The sequence below is a fragment of the Rhinoraja longicauda genome, chromosome 2, assembly GCF_053455715.1.
Source record: "Rhinoraja longicauda isolate Sanriku21f chromosome 2, sRhiLon1.1, whole genome shotgun sequence".
NCBI lineage: Eukaryota > Metazoa > Chordata > Chondrichthyes > Rajiformes > Arhynchobatidae > Rhinoraja > Rhinoraja longicauda.
This window is the reverse complement of record NC_135954.1, coordinates 14,271,153-14,290,898: the sequence shown is the minus strand read 5'-3', so window position 1 is coordinate 14,290,898 and position 19,746 is coordinate 14,271,153. Positions and strand designations below refer to the sequence as shown.

The window sequence follows — 19,746 nt, the reverse complement described above, 5'->3', positions numbered from 1 at the left end:
GCACATTGCCCATAAAAATCGCAAGAAAAGCAGCTAATTCGATACACTTTTAGTTTGAATGAAACTTTCCCATAACTTCTGTGGTTTTGAGTGCCAGCCCACAATGAAGAAGGTCTGACTGGCTAGCATGACCGGCAGTCAGACATGTCCAATGCAACTCCATGACTGGTGCAATCTTACCTGGAAAAGATCACACTACTCCTCATAAAATCTGGCACTAACAAAGGCACTATGTAGTTCAAATTCCACCACTAGTTTACACATTTCTACCTCCCTATTAACAAAAAAAACTTAAGAAAGGTATATTTGTTTGTGAGGAGGTCTGGTGTGAAGACTAGTTATAATCCAAAATGTCAGACTAAATGCCATATATGAAAATTCTAGATATAGCAATGTGACTGATTTAAGACTCCACGCTATCAACCTTAAAAATAAAATTAGTCAAGTAGGGTTTCTAACCGTAATGAATATTTTAAGGTAAAACAATCAATGGAGCTGAATGTCGGAAGCTGCGACTAGATGAAATATTTGCACAACTGTCCTTTTATACAGTTCAAATCATCACACTCATGGATGATTTTTAAAATCTCTTTATTTTTCTAACTGGTAGCCACAATGCAATATAAGTGGTTACCAAGTATTACTGAAGTTAGCTTTGCAGCTAATGCACCATTGGACTTTCTCTAGAATGTTCAAAATATACAGAAAAAGTGTAAACATGAGAAAGTCACTTTTCATATGTTAAAACCAATAAAAATTCTAAAAGGGCGATAACAATTAAAGTAACCAATATGGACAGATAAACACTATTTCTTGCAGAACATTTTCTTTATGTAATAACCAATTAACATCTGTGGTCTCTCCTGATATTCTTTAAGCATCTCATGGGAGCCGCCGATTTGATCACCTTGCAGTCGATCCACCAAGGTCACACAGATCACTGCACCTGTACAACGAGAAAGTCTAGTCAGATGCTAAGTAAACTTTTCTCTTATTCACACCTTTGAATTCCTCATCTCATTTTAGTTAGGTACTGTATTACTATTCATGATACATAACTGTGGACTTTGCTGTGAGCGGTGGGAAGCAAAGCTCAGGTCCACAGTCTGCGCCATTCATTCACAGCATTTTGAAGCCATGAATTAGGGCACGGTGAGTGCTACAATGCACACCAAAGATTTCCAAATGGCTTGCAAATTAAATGCTGCATTTAATGAACCATTAGGAAATTATTAGCATTTAAAGCACCAAAGCAAATTAATAAAGTTTAGCATGTTGAATTTGACATGAAACTGAAATCAATAATTTAACAGAATTAAGGTAACAGTGAGTGGTTGAATATAACCATGTGCTCCTTTGAGTGGAAGGCTTCAGAAAAATTGCAAGACGGTCTACATGATATGAAACAGTTACAATGCTGGAAAAAGGGGGCAGGCTGATTTCAGAATTACAAGGATAGAATCACAATTAATGAAGTTACAGAAATAAAAGCAGTAGTAGAGGTCCAGTTTTACAAAGACACAAGGAAATGCAGGTGCTGGAATCTTGAGCAAAACACAAAGTGTTGGAGGAGATCAACAGATCTGTGGAGGGACAGGACCGATGATGTTTTGTGGGAGAAGGGTCCTGACCCGAAACATCGTCTGTCCTTCGCCTCCACAGATGTTGATTGATCCGCTGTGTTCCTCCAGCACTTTGTGCAGAGTTTTACTGAGTTATATATTCTTAATCCATGTCAACAGGGAAGGCTAAAGAAAAAATCCATTTCCATAAAGTTGAATTACAGGTAATTAATTTGTTATAATGAGAAAGGTCTGCTAATAAATTAGAAAGGAGAAAGGCAAGTCACAACTATTAATTACAAGCTCTATTATTTTTTATTGTTAAAACAGCAGCATACCTGTTGCATAAAGATTATTCATTGTTTATAAGGTCATTCATAATTTACAATAATATAGATTTTAAGACATTTAATTTGCAAAGATGTTTCATAGAAATCTATAATGGCCTCCTGCAGCTATTTTCTGTTTCATAGAAACATAGAAAATAGCTGCAGGAGGCCATTTGGCCCTTCGAGCCAACACCGCCATTCATTGTGATCATGGCTGATCATCCACAATCAGTAATCCGTGCCTGCCTTCTCCCCATATCCCTTGATTCCGCTAGCCCCTGGAACTCTTTCAAAATCCTTTGCGAGAAGTCTTGCACATGTATATGGTTACCTGGTAAACCACTTCGGTTGCACATAGCTGCAAATACAGCAGACTCCATCTCAATGTTCCGGATTCCTGACTCAATGGCACAATGCAGGTAATTCATTTTGTCCTCGGCAGTATAGTTGCAGAAAGCACCATCTAAACGAGCCTGGCCTGCAGGAAGTAAAAATAATCATCAACATGATCAATTTCCTCAGTAGACTCAAGTTATGGAAGATCCACATGGATTGTAGTAAGGTCGAGATTAAAACTATTTACATGTAAGTAGAACAATAGTACAACAATTTATGATGCACTGTAAATGTAGAATGAAACAACATTATTTGTCAATATTTTTTGCTATACGAAAATAATAATTCAACAACCCATGGCAGTCTAAGAGACAACAAGCTTGCAAGCACTTAAATTAGATTTTGTAGTTATGAAAGATGTATTGCATGATGCTTTTTGATTCAGTCACAGGATCTGAACACTTTTGCTGTCATGGTCGGTATTTATTGCCATTGCAATAACTGGTTTGTTATGCCATTTTAGAATATATTTAACAGTCAATTGCATTGATATGGGTACAGAGTGTCATGTAGATCAAAGTGGTAATCATGATTTCATCCATGAACGACATTAGTGAATTTAATGAACTTTTACAGATATTAACCTCCCATTTAAAGTACTTAATTTAAATTTCTCTGTGGTGCACTTTGAATTTAAAACTCTGGATTGTTACCTTAATCCCCTGATTGTGTAATATAGTTGCTACACCTCATGCAATTTACATGGATCAGTGTGCTGGATGCGCAGGGCACACTTGTCACTAAGAGCTGGGTGTATTCTTACCAGATGCCATCACAATGCATCGGTGAAGCGGCGGCAGTGGTGAAGCCTCGCGACGATGGGGCCTCGGCGGTGGTGAAGCCTTGCGGCGGTGGCGATGCTTCGCGGTCGATGAGAGCATGGTGGACCTCTGTGAGGGGGGGAGGAGAAGAACAATGGAGGACCCGGCGTGGGGGACCACCGTGAGAGAGGTGGGGGGAGAACAATGGAGGACCCGGCGTGGGGGACCACCGTGAGAGAGGTGGGGGGAGAACAATGGAGGACCCGGCGTGGGGGACTGCCATGAGAGAGGTGGGGGGAGAACAATGGAGGACCCAGCGTGGGGGGACCGCTGTGAGAGAGGTGGGGGGAGAACAATGGAAGACCCGGCGTGGGGGACCACCGTGAGGGGGGAGGGGAAGAACAATTGGAGGACTCGGCATGGGGGACTGCCGTGAAAGAGGTGGGGGGGAGAATAATGGATAATTGGGGACGGGGGGAGAACAAAGGACAACGGGGACCTGGCGTGGGGGAACCGCTGTGTGGGGGGAGAACAAAAGGAGGAGCCGCTGTGCTTTGTAACTTTGTCAGTGCCGTAGGTGGCTGCTTTTTATATACATTGGGTATGCATCTAAGAATTGAATTCATTGTAGTACTGGATTGAATAGTTACCTATTGCCCCTTACTAAAAGCCACACTATAATTATGGCTGTGCATGATGAATAATGAGAGGTGACCAGTGGCTATAGACACATGTCCAGTCAACAGTCAACATTTTTTTGGTGTTTTAATCTGAAAAAACATGCAGTTTTTATCTTTTAATAAATCTTTGACTGCCTTGACCATTCAATATGTGACTTCATACAGTTGCTTGCAGTTATTTCTCATACTGTGTAGAGCTGTAGTTCCTGCAGAATATTGTTCTGCAATAATACTTTATCCTCAATCTCGTAAAGCTATAATTTATAGTGAAATACTCACTCCAAAAATGTATAGATCCACAGCATAATGGCAGCTATTCTGACAACAGATGTAAAACATTAAGGGCTCAATTCATCAATATGGTTAAGAAATGGAATGAGTGACTGCCAATAGACTTAGTCTCAGGAAAGCAGATTCTGCTGTCAACAGCACTATTAACAATAGCAAAAAATCCATTTGATTGACTTCCTTATACTTATAGGTGCAACCACAACTAATGGATAAAGGTCATTAAATTGTGCAATTGTCTCCAGTAAATATTCACTTTGTCCTACCTATTTGTTACCCTTCCAAATAATTCCTGAAAATTCCAATCCTTACATTCTATCCACAAGAGATTTATAGCCTTATTTGAAGTTTTCATGGAGATTCATAGCCTCAATGACAGCCTCCTTAGATCTTTGGTTCTAAGTTGTCTTTCATATACAGTAGTTCCCAGGTGGAGTGAGAGACGTGGTTTACCATCTCTGACCACACAGGTTTTACTCTTTTTCCAATTATTCAATCGTCTGCTCTTCTTAACAGATAGCACAATATTGCTGATAATGCCATTTCAATTAAGTAAGAGAACATGTATTATATAGCCAAAATCATGGTGAACTAATAAGGCAAAACAGTAAATTAGTGCATTAATGAAACATCTGCAGTAGTTAATGGAAAACAACATCACACCTCAAACTCCAGTATAAATTACAGCTTCCCAAGCTGTGATGAGAAATAATGAACAAATAAGCACTCATTGCCTTGACAGAGAACATCTCATTTCAGAATGGCAGGCAGTGACCAGTGGGGTACCACAAGGCTCAGTGCTGGGACCCCAGTTATTTACAATATATATTAATGATTTGGACGAGGGAATTGAATGCAACATCTCTAAGTTTGCGGATGACACGAAGCTGGGTGGCAGTGTTAGCTGCGAGGAGGATGCTAGGAGGCTGCAGAGTGACTTGGATAGATTAGGCGAGTGGGCAAATGCATGGCAGATGCAATATAATGTGGATAAATGTGAGGTTATCCACTTTGGCGGCAAGAACAGGAAAGCAGAGTATTACTTGAATGGTGGCCAATTAGGAAAAGGGGAGATGCAACGTGACCTGGGTGTCATGGTGCACCAGTCATTGAAAGCAAGCGTGCAGGTGCAGCAGGCAATGAAGAAAGCGAATGGTATGTTAGCATTCATAGCAAGAGGATTTGAGTATAGGAGCAGGGAGGTTCTGCTGCAGTTGTACAGGGCCTTGGTGAGACCGCACCTGGAGTATTGTGTACAGTTTTGGTCTCCTAATCTGAGGAAAGACATTCTAGCCTTAGAGGGAGTGCAGAGAAGGTTCACCAGTTTGATCCCTGGGATGGCAGGACTTTCATATGAAGAAAGACTGGATAGACTGGGCTTGTACTCGCTGGAATTTAGAAGGCTGAGGGGGGATCTTATAGAAACATATAAAATTCTTAAGGGGTTGGAGAGGCTAGATGCGGGAAGATTGTTCCTGATGTTGGGGAAGTCCAGAATTAGGGGTCACAGCTTAAGGATAAGGGGGAAGTCTTTTAGGACCGAGATGAGAAAACATTTCTTCACACAGAGAGTGGTGAGTCTGTGGAATTCTCTGCCACAGAAGGTAGTTGAGGCCAGTTCATTGGCTATATGTAAGAGGGAGTTAGATGTGGCCCTTGTGGCTAGAGGGATCAGGGGGTATGGAGGGAAGGCAGGTACGGGTTACTGAGCTGGATGATCAGCCATGATCATATTGAATGGCAGTGCAGGCTCGAAGGGCCGAATGGCCTACTCCTGCACCTATTTTCTATGTTTTTATCTCACAGCAACCTTTAGATCTGGCAGAAATGCAGAAATCCAGTTGTTGCTGCCTGTGGTTTCTTGCGAGCACATATGTTAACATTCTGCAATATTCTCTATAATCTGCAGAAATGATTGAAGTGACACAAATTGACGATTTCTGGAATATTCTTGTAATAAAGTAACTGAAATTATACCCTTTTGTTGCATGGGCTGTATGCATTACTGTACTGAATTATTATTATTGCTTAAAAACATCCCAAAATCTCCAAAAACAATTTTTATATGTGGATTGTGATAAAATTCAACACACATTTAAAATTAAAAATAAACAATTTTCTTACTTTCAAAAGATTGTTGTCATATTTCAGACATGGGCTCATATCTTTTTCAATCCATATTTCATGTTCATAGGATAGTTCAAGTAAAGTTACATTATTCACTTTGCTAGATTTAGCCATTGCTGCAAGACTAACATTTATTATCCATCCATAATTGCCCTACAGGAGAGGAGAAGGTGATGAACCCTTCTTGAACATTGACCTTGTGTAAAGGTACTCCTGCAACATTATTGGGGATAGAGTTAAAGGAAATGTTGCAGATTTAGCAAAACTGAAGAAACATCAATATACGAGTCAAGAGAGAGTAAAACCTAAAGTAGAACCTGCAGAAGGCGACTGTTCCACCTGCCTACCGACTTCAAAAAGGAATTTTCTTGTTGTAATTTTGCTTGTTAGGGCGGCATGGTGGCGCAGCGGTAGAGTTGCTGCCTTACAGCGTTTACAGCGCCTGAGATCCATGTTCGATCCCAACTTCAGGTGCTGTCTGTACAGAATTTGTACGTTCTCCCCATGACCAAGTGGGTTTTCCACGGGTGCTTTGGTTTCCTCCCACACTCCAAAGATGTATAGGTTTGTAGGTTAATTGGCTTGGTATAAATGTAAAATTGTCCCTCGTGTGTATAGGATAGTGTTAATGTGCAGGGTAAGTTGGACGGTACAGACTCGGTGGGGCGTAGGGCCTGTTTCTGCACTGTATCTCTAAACTAAACTAAACTAAGTCAGTTTTGGGAAGTGCTGGGGCTGACTTATTTGAGTAATTGCTGTATGTTTTGTACGCAGGACACACTGCAGCTACAGTATGATGGTGATGGCAAGGATGCATATTTACAGTTTTGGATGGGGTGGTGATTGTACTTTGTCCTGGGTGCTCTCAATCTTTGAATGTTGCTGCAACTGCACCTAGCCAGCCAAGTGGGAACTATTCAGCCACATCTGTTTTCTTACTTTTTCAATTCCAATGAAAGGTCATATTAATTCTGTTTGTACCTCCTTGATCTGCACCTGCACTACTTCCTACTTTCACTCACCATGCGATATCCACCCTCTTTCTAATATTTGCTATGCTGTCCCAATTGAGTTTCTGGTCAATGGTAAACTAAACTCCAAGAATGTTCATTTTGAGGTTCAGGGTGACAGTAATAACACCGAATATCAAGGATATATGGTTTGGCTCTCTCTTGTTAGACATGCATAGATAGGTTAACAAGTAGCTTACAAGTAGCTTACTTTATCCTCAATATTGATGGTCTCCCAGTATCCACCTCCCCTCACATCCGGAATCTTGGAATCATCTTTGATCAAACCCTCTCCTTCGACAAACACATCAAACACATCACAAAGACAGCCTTCTTCCACCTCAAAAACATTGCCCGTCTCCGTCCATCCCTCTCCTCCACAGCTGCAGAAACCCTCATCCACGCCTTCATCACCTCCCGTCTGGACTACTGCAACAGCCTCCTCTATGGCGCACCCTCAAAAATCATCAGTAAACTTCAATACATTCAAAACTCCGCTGCCCGTCTACTCACCCACACCCCGATCCGTGACCATATCACCCCCGTCCTTTACAAACTCCACTGGCTCCCCATCCCCCAGAGAATCCAGTACAAAATCCTCCTCATGACCTACAAAGCCCTCCATAACCTGGCCCCATCCTACCTGACTGACCTCCTCCACAGGCACACTCCCACCTGCACCCTCCGCTCTGCTGCTGCCAATCTCCTATCCCCCCCCATCCGGACCAAACTCAGATCCTGGGGGGACAGGGCTTTCTCCATCGCTGCTCCCACCCTATGGAACTCACTACCCCAAACCGTCAGAGACTCCTCCTCACTCACCACATTCAAAACATCACTGAAGTCTCACCTGTTCAGTACTGCCTTCAACCACTGAAGGTCACCTCACCTTCTGTCTCCTTTCTCTGTTTGTTTACTTATTTATCTATTTATTCACTTCCCTATGTTCTTTAAATCCCTGTAAAGCGTCTTTGAGTGTATGAAAAGCGCTATATAAATGTAATACATTATTATTATTATTATTAAAGATATAAGATAAAGAGTCAGACATCCTTATCATTTTTAAGAAGTATCTTGACAGACAGGTGTGATGCTAAAGGCTGCAGGAAGTGTACGGAGGCCTAGGATGTAGAATTAGTCTAAAAGCTCTTTCACCTGGCATGGCCCCAACTGGTCCCTTTCTGTGCCTTCGATGTTTAGGATTTCATGATTCTTCACATTGGCTAAATAATGTTGAAGAATTCTTGAGAAAGGTCTATGGACTGAGCAAAAAGGATGAAGAAAAATTTCAAGACAGGATGCTTAAAGTACTGAAATATCACTTGTAGAACCAATATTGTGAGTCAATATTTACCTCTGTGGAGCTAAATGTATAAATCAACATAACTAAATGAGAAGCACTTACTGTAAAAATAAATTACTTTGCCACATGCTGTCAGCGATCCAGGGATAAAACCCGATTAATGAATCACAAGGGATGGAATAGTTTGACAATATGAATGGATCATATTCAAGAAGCATTTTTGTTGTATGGAAAGGACCAAATTTTATTCCTACTGCATGTTATATTTTTTTGAGATTTGGGCCATTCTGCATCAATAAATAACTTTTGAAATAAATGTACTGTTATTATGCAGGCAACTTAGATCATATCATAAACCAAAACAAAAACATCCCTTAATAAGCACCAACATAACCTTAAATCTGATGCTTTGCAAGAGTGTTTGTTTCTCTGCTTCCACTGAAAAAAAAATCTTAAAAAGAAAATTGTGGTTGATGTAAAAAAAAATCAACATTTAAAAAAACCCTCTTGTTTCCAGCATGGAGCTTGCTAAGACCAGCAATTGGAATGAATATTCAGAAATCAGTAAGCCCGAAGGATTGTGGTCACCTTTGAACACCGGAGGGCATTTACTTTTGAACACCGGAGGGCATTTAAAATTTTTAACGTACATTAAAATTCTTAACGTGAGCAAACCAGGAAGGGGAAATTTGTCATTTTTAACCTAATGTCTATTGCTGAACAATAAAAAATAAAAATCTTCCTTCCAAAATCCATAAATTTAATTTCTTGTAATTGTTTTCATTTCCATTTGGCTTATTTTTACTTATGCCAGATAGATAGATAATTTCCAGGACATATTATTAAGTCCCATTATTGAACAAAAACATACATTGTGCCATTGTTTTTGAATGTTTCTATGTGTCTGGGAAATTCAGAAGCTCCAAGATCTTTGCCAGGGTTTGACAGTTGGCTAGGTTTGGGGCTATAGGGTGAGCCACCTGTCACTTTCTTTTTGTAGTTTTGTAGTACGAGTCCTTATTATGGGCAAATGACTCAGGAGCTTGAGAATATGATAGGAGGACCAGGACCTGTGTGCCTCGTTGGGTTAGGAGTGAGATCACGTGGTCAAGCAAGAGTTTGGAGGGAGTTACTGCCTGGGCTTCAGAGACTCATCACTAAGATTGGGGTCAGTGTTATGTGACAGCGGGAAGAAGCAGGAGATTCAAAGGATGGTGTAGAGTACCACAAAGAGATCCCAGTCCAGTACTGCATGGTGAAGATCCAGGTGTCCTGGGAGTATCTAATGACAGGAGCTCCCAGGGCCAGTCAGTCAAATTTCTCTTATAAAGTTTCAAAGGGAAGGTTGAATGGAGAATGAGGCACTCTATGTGTTACTGATGTGAATATTTTATTTGATTTGCAACTTAAATGCCTGACTGAATTTCCAGAGAGATATGAAATGACCTGGAAATAGTCATTATTGTGCTTCACTTCTAATAAAGTCGGTTTTTGATTATGTTAACACTGAAAAAAACAGGATTATTTGATTAAATTCCAAGGCCATGGTTTTTTAGTTATCATTATTGGTATAGGTCCTTTCATGGCATACATCTCTTTTACAATGATGACGCAAATACAATCTTATGTGAACATTAAGGCATTAAGGCCACTCAAGAGAGCTTGGAAATCACATGTTCCCAAGAAGTTAATTTCATCATGTTTATCTAATTTCAAAATTGAGGTAAATAGATTAAAGATAAGAACTCACCAAAATATAAGCTGTTATAATTAATGCTGTAATCAGAATCAAAATTTGAAAACAAACCGAACGGTTGCAGTTCAAAACTTAATGAGATGCTGAAAATTGAAACAACGAAGAAACAATGCAAAGACGAAGAAGAGAAATAAAATAGATGAAGAGGCAGGCTGATGAGGAAAGGTAGACCAGTGCTGGGAATTAGTATTTTTGTACTGTTGAATTTGTACTAAAACAGTCCAGAATGTGAAAGCTTACTTTGTTTATGCTATAAAACTGCTGGTTATCATTTTATTAAATCATTTTAATAAATATTTTTTCTCTATAGAAATGTGGAAGTACAAACAATCTTCCTACCTTCAGATTAAAACCATAAATGATTAATTCAACAGCTCTCAAATTTCCAACAGAATTTTGCTCAGTTTCCAGTTCATAATCCATGATCATCAATATAACCTTTTCCAACACCTCCCTGTTGGAATGTTATTATTACTGCAGAATCTAAAACTATTTTGGCAATGACCAAACCTATAACTTATGAATGCAAAATAGAATGAATTAGAATCATTTATCAAAACCTCTTGCTTCACAATTCACAACTCTTCAATCCTTTTGACTCACATTTCTGTATTTTAATCTCTGGGCTTTGTCTAACCATCTGCCTATCAACACCCCCCCCTCCCTCCCCCATCATGTGTGTTAGCTGCCAGACTTTGTCCTATCCCTCTATTCTTCCAGCTTTTCCCTCCTGCCCCTTACAATCAGTGTGAAGAAGGGTCCCAACCCAAAACACCACCTATCCATGTTCTCCAGCGATGCTGCCTGACCCGCTGAGTTATTCTAGCACTTTGTGTCTTCTTCCTCCTCAGTGTGTTGTATCCACACCAACAGAGAATTTCATGCACTCTTTTTCAAAATCAACTGGATATGTTTATGTCATAAAAGATTCATCAAATTGTTCACCTAGTCTTAACAAACAAACTTGGGCATAAGTTCCATGGTTTGTTGTTGCTTCTCACAATGGTAAACAATTGGCCTATCACCATATTTTATTTTGATTCATTCACATTGAATCTTGACACTAATCTTGCCAAATTAAGTGAGTAGGCAAAATTGGAAAATGAAGCTCAGTGTGGTACTGTGGGGAAAACATTTACTTTGCAATCAGGAAAGAAATAACAAATTATTTACTAAACAATAACAGATAAGATCTATGAAGAGACAGGAAGTTTTCAGTTTCCATGAATACAAGTTACAGAGAGAAAAAGAAATGATCAAATCGGTTTACATCCAAGTCATTTATATATATATCACAAACAATTGAGGTCCCAGCACAGATCCCTTCATAAGGATATCATATGCTTTCTTTACTACTCTATCTACATGTGTTGCCACTTTCAGGGAGTTATAGACATGGACTCCAAGATTCCCCTGTACATCAACACTGTTAAGGATCATGCAATTAATTATATATTTTCCCCTTACAATTAAACTCCCAAAGTATAACATCTCGCATTTGCATGTATTAAATTCTAACTGCCATTTCTCCGCCCAATTCTGTAACTGATTTATATCCCGTTGAATACCTTTATAGCCTGCCACACAGTCTGCGACTCCAGCAATCTTGGTGGCAATCTGCAAACTTACTAACCAACCTGTCTACGTTTATATCCAAGTAATTTATATATATCACAAACAACAGAGGTCCCAGCACAGATCCCATCACAAATTGATGACTCTGTGACCCATGTAATTTGCAATAGTAAGGAACCAGGCAAAAATCAATTGATGCTTTAACTGTATATTGCTAGTTCAATAGCAAGCATGCAACTCAATGGCCCAGGTCTTGAATTTACAATCTCTGTTTATTGACCCAATCACACAGGGAATAATTTGTCATCTTCTACTCAATTAAAACCTCTAATATTTGTTTTAAAAAGTACATATAATAAGAAATGTTCTAGCTACAACAAAACTGTTTTTTTTTCCAATTACAACTTTAGAACTGAATTCCCATCTTTAGTAACATCCTGGCAAATCTTATTTAAATTATTTGTAAGGGCGTTCCCAGAAATTTGGGGCCCAGGATTATCCACAACATTTCAACTGAGACTTAACTGATTCTCTAGCACACTGGTAATTGCAGAGAGACCTAATAGAAGTATATAAAATTAGGAGAAGCACAGCGTATACACAGAACTTTTTTCCCAGGGTGGAAAAATCAAATACCTGATAGCAAAGCTTTAAGGTGAGGGGCAAAGTTTAAAGGAAATGTACGGGGGTATTTTATTTACACAAAGGGTGGTGAGTGCCTGGAACACGGGGCTGCTTGGGTTGGTGTTTGAGGCATACAATTGGGGCATTTAAGAGACTTTTGCATAGGCATACGGAAATGCAGGGAATGGCGGGATATGGATTATGTGCAGGCAAATTAGAGTTGGTCTTGGCATCATGTCCAGCACAGATATTGTGTGCCGAAAGCCCAGTTCTTGTGCTGTACTCTTCTATGCTCTATGTTCTAATTATTATGATATTTCTATGTATCTCCCATGTATATTGAATTCCTTTGTTGAGTTCATGTGACCCAATCCAAAATACTATAAAGTACAGTCAAGTATGCTTTTTAAACATATTTCCTACCTTCATAGAAATCAGATGTGCATAGGGTATTGCCGAGGACAGTGGTGAATTTATTAAGTTCCTCGCTGCATTGAACCATTTCTTGAGCCAGACATTCATTTAGCATTGTTGAATAAGACATAATCGTCCCCATTACATTTTGTTCGAAATGAGGACGAAAGCAAGCATCCATTGCGACTCTGGTAACTACAACTGTACCTGGTGGCACTCCTGAAAAATGAAAAGAACTGCTCAAAATCACAGGCCAATATAGTTATACATAATTCTATGTAATATTCATGCTTGTAGATATAGTGAGATCAACTGCTGCTTGTGATCCTGCCAGAGATTGGACCTGTCACGTGACATCACTTCCTGCATGTGGCTGTCCAGTACATTAGACCCACACTTAATTATTCACCTGCCACATGATGTGTAATGAAAGGGGCAGAAGGGCCATGCCAATTATTTCAGGTCAATACTTAACATCTAACAGTTTTACCAATGTATTTTATTAAATAACTGTTAAATTCTAGAGGCCATAGCCTCAGAATAAAAAGACTTACCTTTAGGAAGGAGATGAGGAGGAATTTCTTAAGCTAGAGGGTGATGAATCTGTGGCATTCATTGCCAGACCAATGGCTGTGAAGGCCAGGCCAATGGATATTTTCAAGGCGCAGATTGACACATTCTTGATTAGTAAGGGTGTCAGGGGTTATGGGGAGATGGCAGGAGAATGGGTTTGAGAAGGAAAGATAGATCAGCCATGATTGAATGGCAGAACAGCCATGATTGATGGACTGAATTACCTAATTGTGCTCGTAGAACTTATGAACATGATTATTTTCTTTGTTTGATGGATTCATAACATCTGCACCATCGCAAAGTCGAAATATTTTAAGTCGGGGAGCATCTGTACACCGTTCCTGCTTTTTCCCCATATCCCTTAATTCATTTACCCCTAAGAGCTAAATCTAACTCTATCTTGAATGCATCCAGTGAATTGGCCTCCACTACCTTCTGTGGCAGAGATTTCAACAGATTCACAACTCTCTAGGTGAAGAAGTTTTTCCTCATCTCAGTCCTAAATGGCCTACCACTTATTCTTAAAACTGTGAGCCCTGGTTCTGGACTCCCCCCAACATCGGGAACATTTTTCCTGCATCTAGCCTGTCCAATCCTTTGAGAATTTTAAATGTTTCTATAAGATCCCCTCTCATCCTTCTAAAGTCCAGTGAATACAAGCCCAGTCAACCCATTCTTTTATCATATGTCAGTCCTGCCATCCCAGAAATTAGGAGACCAAAATTGCACACAATACTCCAGGTGCAGTCTCACCAGTGCCCTGTACAGCTACAGTAGGATCTCCATGCTCCTAAACTTAAATCCTCTTGCAATGAAGGCCAACTTGCCAATAGCTTTCTTCATTACCTGCATGCTTGCTTTCAGTGACTGATGTACAAGCACACCCAGGTCTCATTGTACCTCCCCTTTTCCTAATGTGACACCATTCAGATAATAATCTGTCTTCCTGATCTTGCCACCGAGGTGGATAATCTCACATTTATCCACAATATACTGCTTCTGCCATGCATCTGCCCACTCACCCAACCTAACCAAGTCACCCTGCAGCCTCATAGGATCCTCATCGCAGTCAACCACCCAGCTTTGTGTCATCCTCAAACTTGGAGATGTTACATTTAATTCCCTCGTCTAAATCGTTACTACAGGAATATCTCCACTTCCGATCTTTGGATAATGGAAGAACACTAATGAAACAACTGAAGATGGTTGTCTAGGACACTGTGATGAAGGACACCTGCCATGTTCTGAAGCTATGATCATATATCTGCAACAATCATAATTATCTGCTTTTGGGTGAAGTATGATTCCAACCATTAGCATGATTTTCCAATAGTGGGAGAATAGTGAAAGAGCTTCTTGCAGATCTCCCATCAAAAAGCCGAGAACTCCTTCAAAGTGGGCATAACCTGAAGAGAATTTGCAGTGGAGTAAGTCACTTCCCGTGTTCTTTTCCACTCCCGCCAGAAATACCTCGGATTTATTTCCATTTGTTCACCTTTTCCATCCCTGCTCCTCCACTCATTACCCTTGCCTACCTGGTTCCATATATCCATTACCCATATACCTATCTATCTGTGTTTCTTCTTCCTTAGTTCAGTTTGCCTATTCCCTGCCATGCCCAGCTCCATCTGCCCACCATCCCTAAGTCTTCTAGTTCTGAGAATAGTATATTCTGATTTTTTTTTCCCTCTACACTCTCAATCCTGATACAGGGCTTCAACCCAAAATGTCGACCATCCCCTTGCCTCAGTCCGTTCATTTATTAAGGAGATCCTTACCATCCAGAAGCTCTTTATCAATCATAGGATTAAATCATTTCCCTCCTATCCTCATTTAGTCTTTCATTGTAAACAATGTCTACTATTCACACGGGTTTTCAATTCCTAATTTACAATTGCATGGAAAACCATCTCTGATAAACTTTCTTGAAATCCTCTTCCTCACAATTTTAAACACATTCCTGACCGCATGCCCATCTCTGGTGAAAATTTTCAACCTACCCACCTGGCCCCTACCTGTATTACTTCCAGGTTTGCAAATGTCCAGCCTGTGCCTTCCATTCATGATGAGATTTCTGAGCCAACTGATTTGCTCAATCGCACTACATGCTTCACTGAGTAGGGAGTAATAACCTGGTCAATTCCCTTAGTGTATTCCTCAGTCTGAAGAGGGGTCCAGACCTGAACCGTCACCCATCCATGTTCTCCAGAGATGCTGCCTGACCTGCTGAGTTACTCCAGTATTTTTGTAAACCAGCATCTGCAATTCCGAGGCAGACTTTTTTGTTTAAGAATCTATTACAAGAATCTATTACAAGACCTGGCTGTACTACAAAGTGTTATTCTGCTTTTCTTGGCTAATAATGCTAGATAATCATGTTAAGAAATATCAGTAAATATTGTTGTCTTTGCCAAGTGGTAAATGCAAGAGATCTGAGAATGCTAAACTTCTGAACAGTAGCTTGATATTTGAATAATTACTTAGACCTTTTGGCAACTATTTCCGGTGCTATCGTCTGGTCTGGGCTTTTTACATTCTTGTTTAAATCCACAAAAACTAATTGATTTGGATATTTAACTTATCTGATTTTACAAACACCCATTGGTCAGAATACCGCACCTAATCCACCTGAGGTCCCCATACGAAAAGCAATGACATCAGTGCACTTGGCGTGACAAAGCAATTTGAGGAGTTCATTTAACATGATTGAGATTGAGGGAATCCCCATGCCATGCTGAAAGAAATCAGAAATTTAGTTATTTATTTTTCATTTTTGTGAAATATGCAATATAGAGCCTTGTCTAGTACCAGAACTAACAGGTATATATTTATATAGCAGTTTTAATATACCAAATGTCCCAAAACAAAATGGACATTGGGCAGCGGTAGAAGTAATGGGGATGGGGCGGAAAATATGATTGAACAGGTAGACATTTTGTTGGTCTCGTGGTTGTCTGGCATATATGAAAAAGCACATCAAAAAGAGATTGGAAACTAAGTTACTGAGAAATCAATTCAGTTTATATCAGCAAATTCTCTACCTGTAAGTATAATTTGTATTTACTTACACTGAGAGCTTTGGCATAGTTTGCCAACAGGTATGTTTTAGGGACCGTGCAAAGGGATATTACTGGTGCTATACAAGGTTAAACATTTTGAAGCCTTGGATGAGACACTTGCCACAGGACACCCAGTCTCTAACCTGTTCTTCTAGCTACAGCAGGGGTCAGCAACCTTGTTCTGCATAGAGGCTAGGGCCCATGTCTGTAAGCGGATAGCGGGCCATATCTATCGCCGTAGTTAATAAATGGAGGTAATAATAATAATACATAATAATAATACATACTAACTAAACCTTAACTTACATTTATATATTTAAGCAATATTATGTCTACTGAATATAGCAGTTAGTTTGAGACACTGGTATTGAGACACTGTCTGTCTGTTTGTCTCATAGCAGTTAGTGTGACACTTGGTGTTGTTTTTCGCTCGAAAGACTCCTGCCGTACTATTATTATAACAGTATAACTAATGTCAGAATCATCATAAATCTATCAGCATTTTACCAGGATTTGCTAAAGGTAACATGAAAGTACAGTCGCCCCATAGTATTTTTGGACTCGATCCCTTGTCTTTTCATGCCCTTCCTAATGCTTTGTTCACTGCCCCATATCTCGACTGTAAACCGTGCTGTTATTGGCCGTTGAGCGGAATGGAGGGAGAGTAAGGACGGGAGGATGCAAGAGCGCGTGGGAGGGTACCGGCCGAGAGAGAGTGAGTCGACAGGTGTTCCCATGTGGAATCAGCTGCGCGTGTGTGCGTGTACTACTGTCGGATAAGTGTTGTGTGTGTGTTATGCTACTTTTAGAGACATAATCTGCCAGTCATGTCCTTTGTGACTTGGACAGCTCGGTCAGTGGTGGTGCTACTTTGGTGATACACACTGATGTTCACCACCAAAAATATATCCTTGCTGCTTTCAATTATTATTCTAATTTTCAGTCGTCATGTGAGAGTAATGATTTATCATCTGATATGATAAAGGTAATCAGGAGAAAATTTCTTTGCTCATATTTGTCCTGATTCCATGAGATTTTGTGGGTCTGGTGTCAACCATGTGGGCTTCCAGTGCTTTCCCCCCACATCTGTATACTACTGATCTACCCTCTTTGGACAGTCCGTATAGTCAGTGGGAGAGCACATAACTGGTGTTATAAATGGAAGAGACCTTGCACAGTGTCTATAATATTTGGTTCTGCAAACACAAGGTCAGTTGTTTCTTGACTAGTCTAAGAGACAGCCACTTTCAAGTTGGAGGTTTTGGAGGAGAACTTTGCAACGTTGATTGGACTAGTAGCAAATTTGTCATGTGGAAATTTGATGCCTCAACCATAGTCAAGTTTCTGGTCTAGTTTAACAAAGAAGTTTTATAATTTAGCAAGTTAATAATCAACCACATTGCTTTAGATCTGGAGTTACATATATGCCAGTCTGGTTGAAGATAGCAGATTTCCTGCATTACTTTATGAAAATGCAGTACCTTTTTGCTGTTTTATTTTCACATTTCTGCATTGGGTTCATGACTCAGGTCTCTAGATTATTAGTCCAACCCTCTGTGTAATCATTCTGATAACATAATAACCACCACACCAAACCATTAATATGTAACCATTAGTTCTGTTCCTTCTGGTTTACATTTACTTACACTGACTGCTAGGACAGGCCCCACTTTATACATGCTAAAACGGTCAGTGTGGGCACAGATATCGGGAATATCAGCTGTGGGACTTCCCAATCCCAATAGCGCATTCATGTATTGAGCGAAGGATTTCATTCGCCATGGGCTTCCACCTGTACATACAAACTGGCAGAAAGGAAGAGCTATTTTTACTTTTTTTATCATTTGACAAACACTACACATTGGTATATCAATAATCAAACCTATAGCCTACCTTAATATTTCCAAACATGCCAGGAAGATTATGAGTTTTACTGCCAAGATCAAAATGGTATAAAATATCTTCTTTCATTGTTGCTAGATAAGGATTTGATACATAACAACCTGTTTCCCTGCAAGCAAAAGATATGTTATTGACTGCAATATATTTTCAGAATAAATGTTGCAATTGCATAAATTACTACTCCAATGTAATAAATAAGCAGTCATTAAATGCCATTGTCATCTTATTTGCATGCATTGTACCTGCATTTAACTATAATTAAAATAAAAAAACAAAATCATTTAAAAGTAAATCAACTGTTGAAACTTTACCAAAATAGGTAGAGTAGTTGATACAACTGTCAAGTTTTCCCTCATTGTCGTTGGGCTTGTCCAGCTACGTTCCGCCCTCCCCACCCTGATTACAACTCTCTTTTATGTCATAATGTTATATTATCGAGACATCTTGCAAATTCCTGACAGAAACGATCAGTCCACCATCACCCTACCAGATGTTACTCAGGAAAATCAAGATAAAGAAATCACACTGGTGCTAAAGTACATGCTTGTTTGGTAAACAGAAAGTGTGAGTGGCTTCAAGAGTCAAGAGTGTTTTATTGTCATAGACCAATTAAATTCTTGCAGCAGCAGCATAACCGGTTTGTAAACACAATAATCAACACATAACGCAACAAACACAAAAAAAATTGAATAAATAATCCAATATAGTTTAAAAAAACAAAGTACAAGCAGCTTATAGTTTGGAGTTTAGTTGGAGTTTGTAGTGTTCAATAGTCTGATGGTTGTTAGAAAAAAGCTATTCCTGATCCTGGATGTTACATTATTCAGACTCCAATACCTTCTTCCTGATGGCAGGAGTGAAATGAGAACACTGCCAGGGTGCTGTGGGTCCTTGATGATGCTGACTGCCTTTTTGAGATGGCACCTCTTATGGATCCCTTCAATGGTGGGGAGGTTAGTACCCATGATGGAAAGGGATGTATTCCCCACTTTTCATAAACTCCTGTGTTCCTGGTCATTCAAGTTGCCGAACCAGGCTGTGATGTAACCAGTCAATATGCTTGCTACTGTACACCAAAGAAATTCAGGAGAGTATTCGTCAACATAACAAATTTCCCGAATCTTCTCAGGAACTAGAGGTTTTCTTTATGATTGCAACAATGTGCTGAGTGCAGGACAGATCTTAAGAGATATGCCCAGGAACCTGAAATGTAGACTCAACCATTGACCTGTTGATAAAGACAGATCAGTTCCTTGGTTTTACCGACATTGAGAGCAAGTTTGATATTTTGGCATCATTTAATCAGATGATCTAGCTTCCTCCTATACTCTGACTCATCATTATAGACAATAGACAATAGGTGCAGGAGGAGGCCATTCAGCCCTTC

At 39.7% G+C, this 19,746-nt stretch overlaps 1 protein-coding gene across 7 annotated transcripts in view; it reads right to left on the bottom strand.

Annotated features, from left to right (window-relative positions):
* Nucleotides 1-574: 574 nt before the first annotated feature.
* Nucleotides 575-19,746, bottom strand: part of LOC144602268 (uridine phosphorylase 1-like) — a 48,838-nt gene continuing 29,666 nt past the window's right edge. For 5 of the 7 annotated variants that reach the window (XM_078415162.1, XM_078415179.1, XM_078415171.1 and 2 more), the window contains exons 3-10: nt 18,351-18,468; nt 18,104-18,262; nt 16,018-16,132; nt 12,835-13,044; nt 8,309-8,415; nt 3,051-3,177; nt 2,223-2,369; nt 575-946 (exon numbers count right to left, since the gene is read on the bottom strand). In XM_078415162.1, the coding sequence (XP_078271288.1) occupies nt 807-946; nt 2,223-2,369; nt 3,051-3,177; nt 8,309-8,415; nt 12,835-13,044; nt 16,018-16,132; nt 18,104-18,262; nt 18,351-18,468 (1,123 nt within the window). In that variant the 3' untranslated portion in view covers nt 575-806. Of the gene's footprint in view, nt 947-2,222; nt 2,370-3,050; nt 3,178-8,308; nt 8,416-12,834; nt 13,045-16,017; nt 16,133-18,103; nt 18,263-18,350; nt 18,469-19,746 lie in introns of those variants that run through there. The other 2 variants (XM_078415204.1, XM_078415213.1) reach the window with 2 other exon arrangements.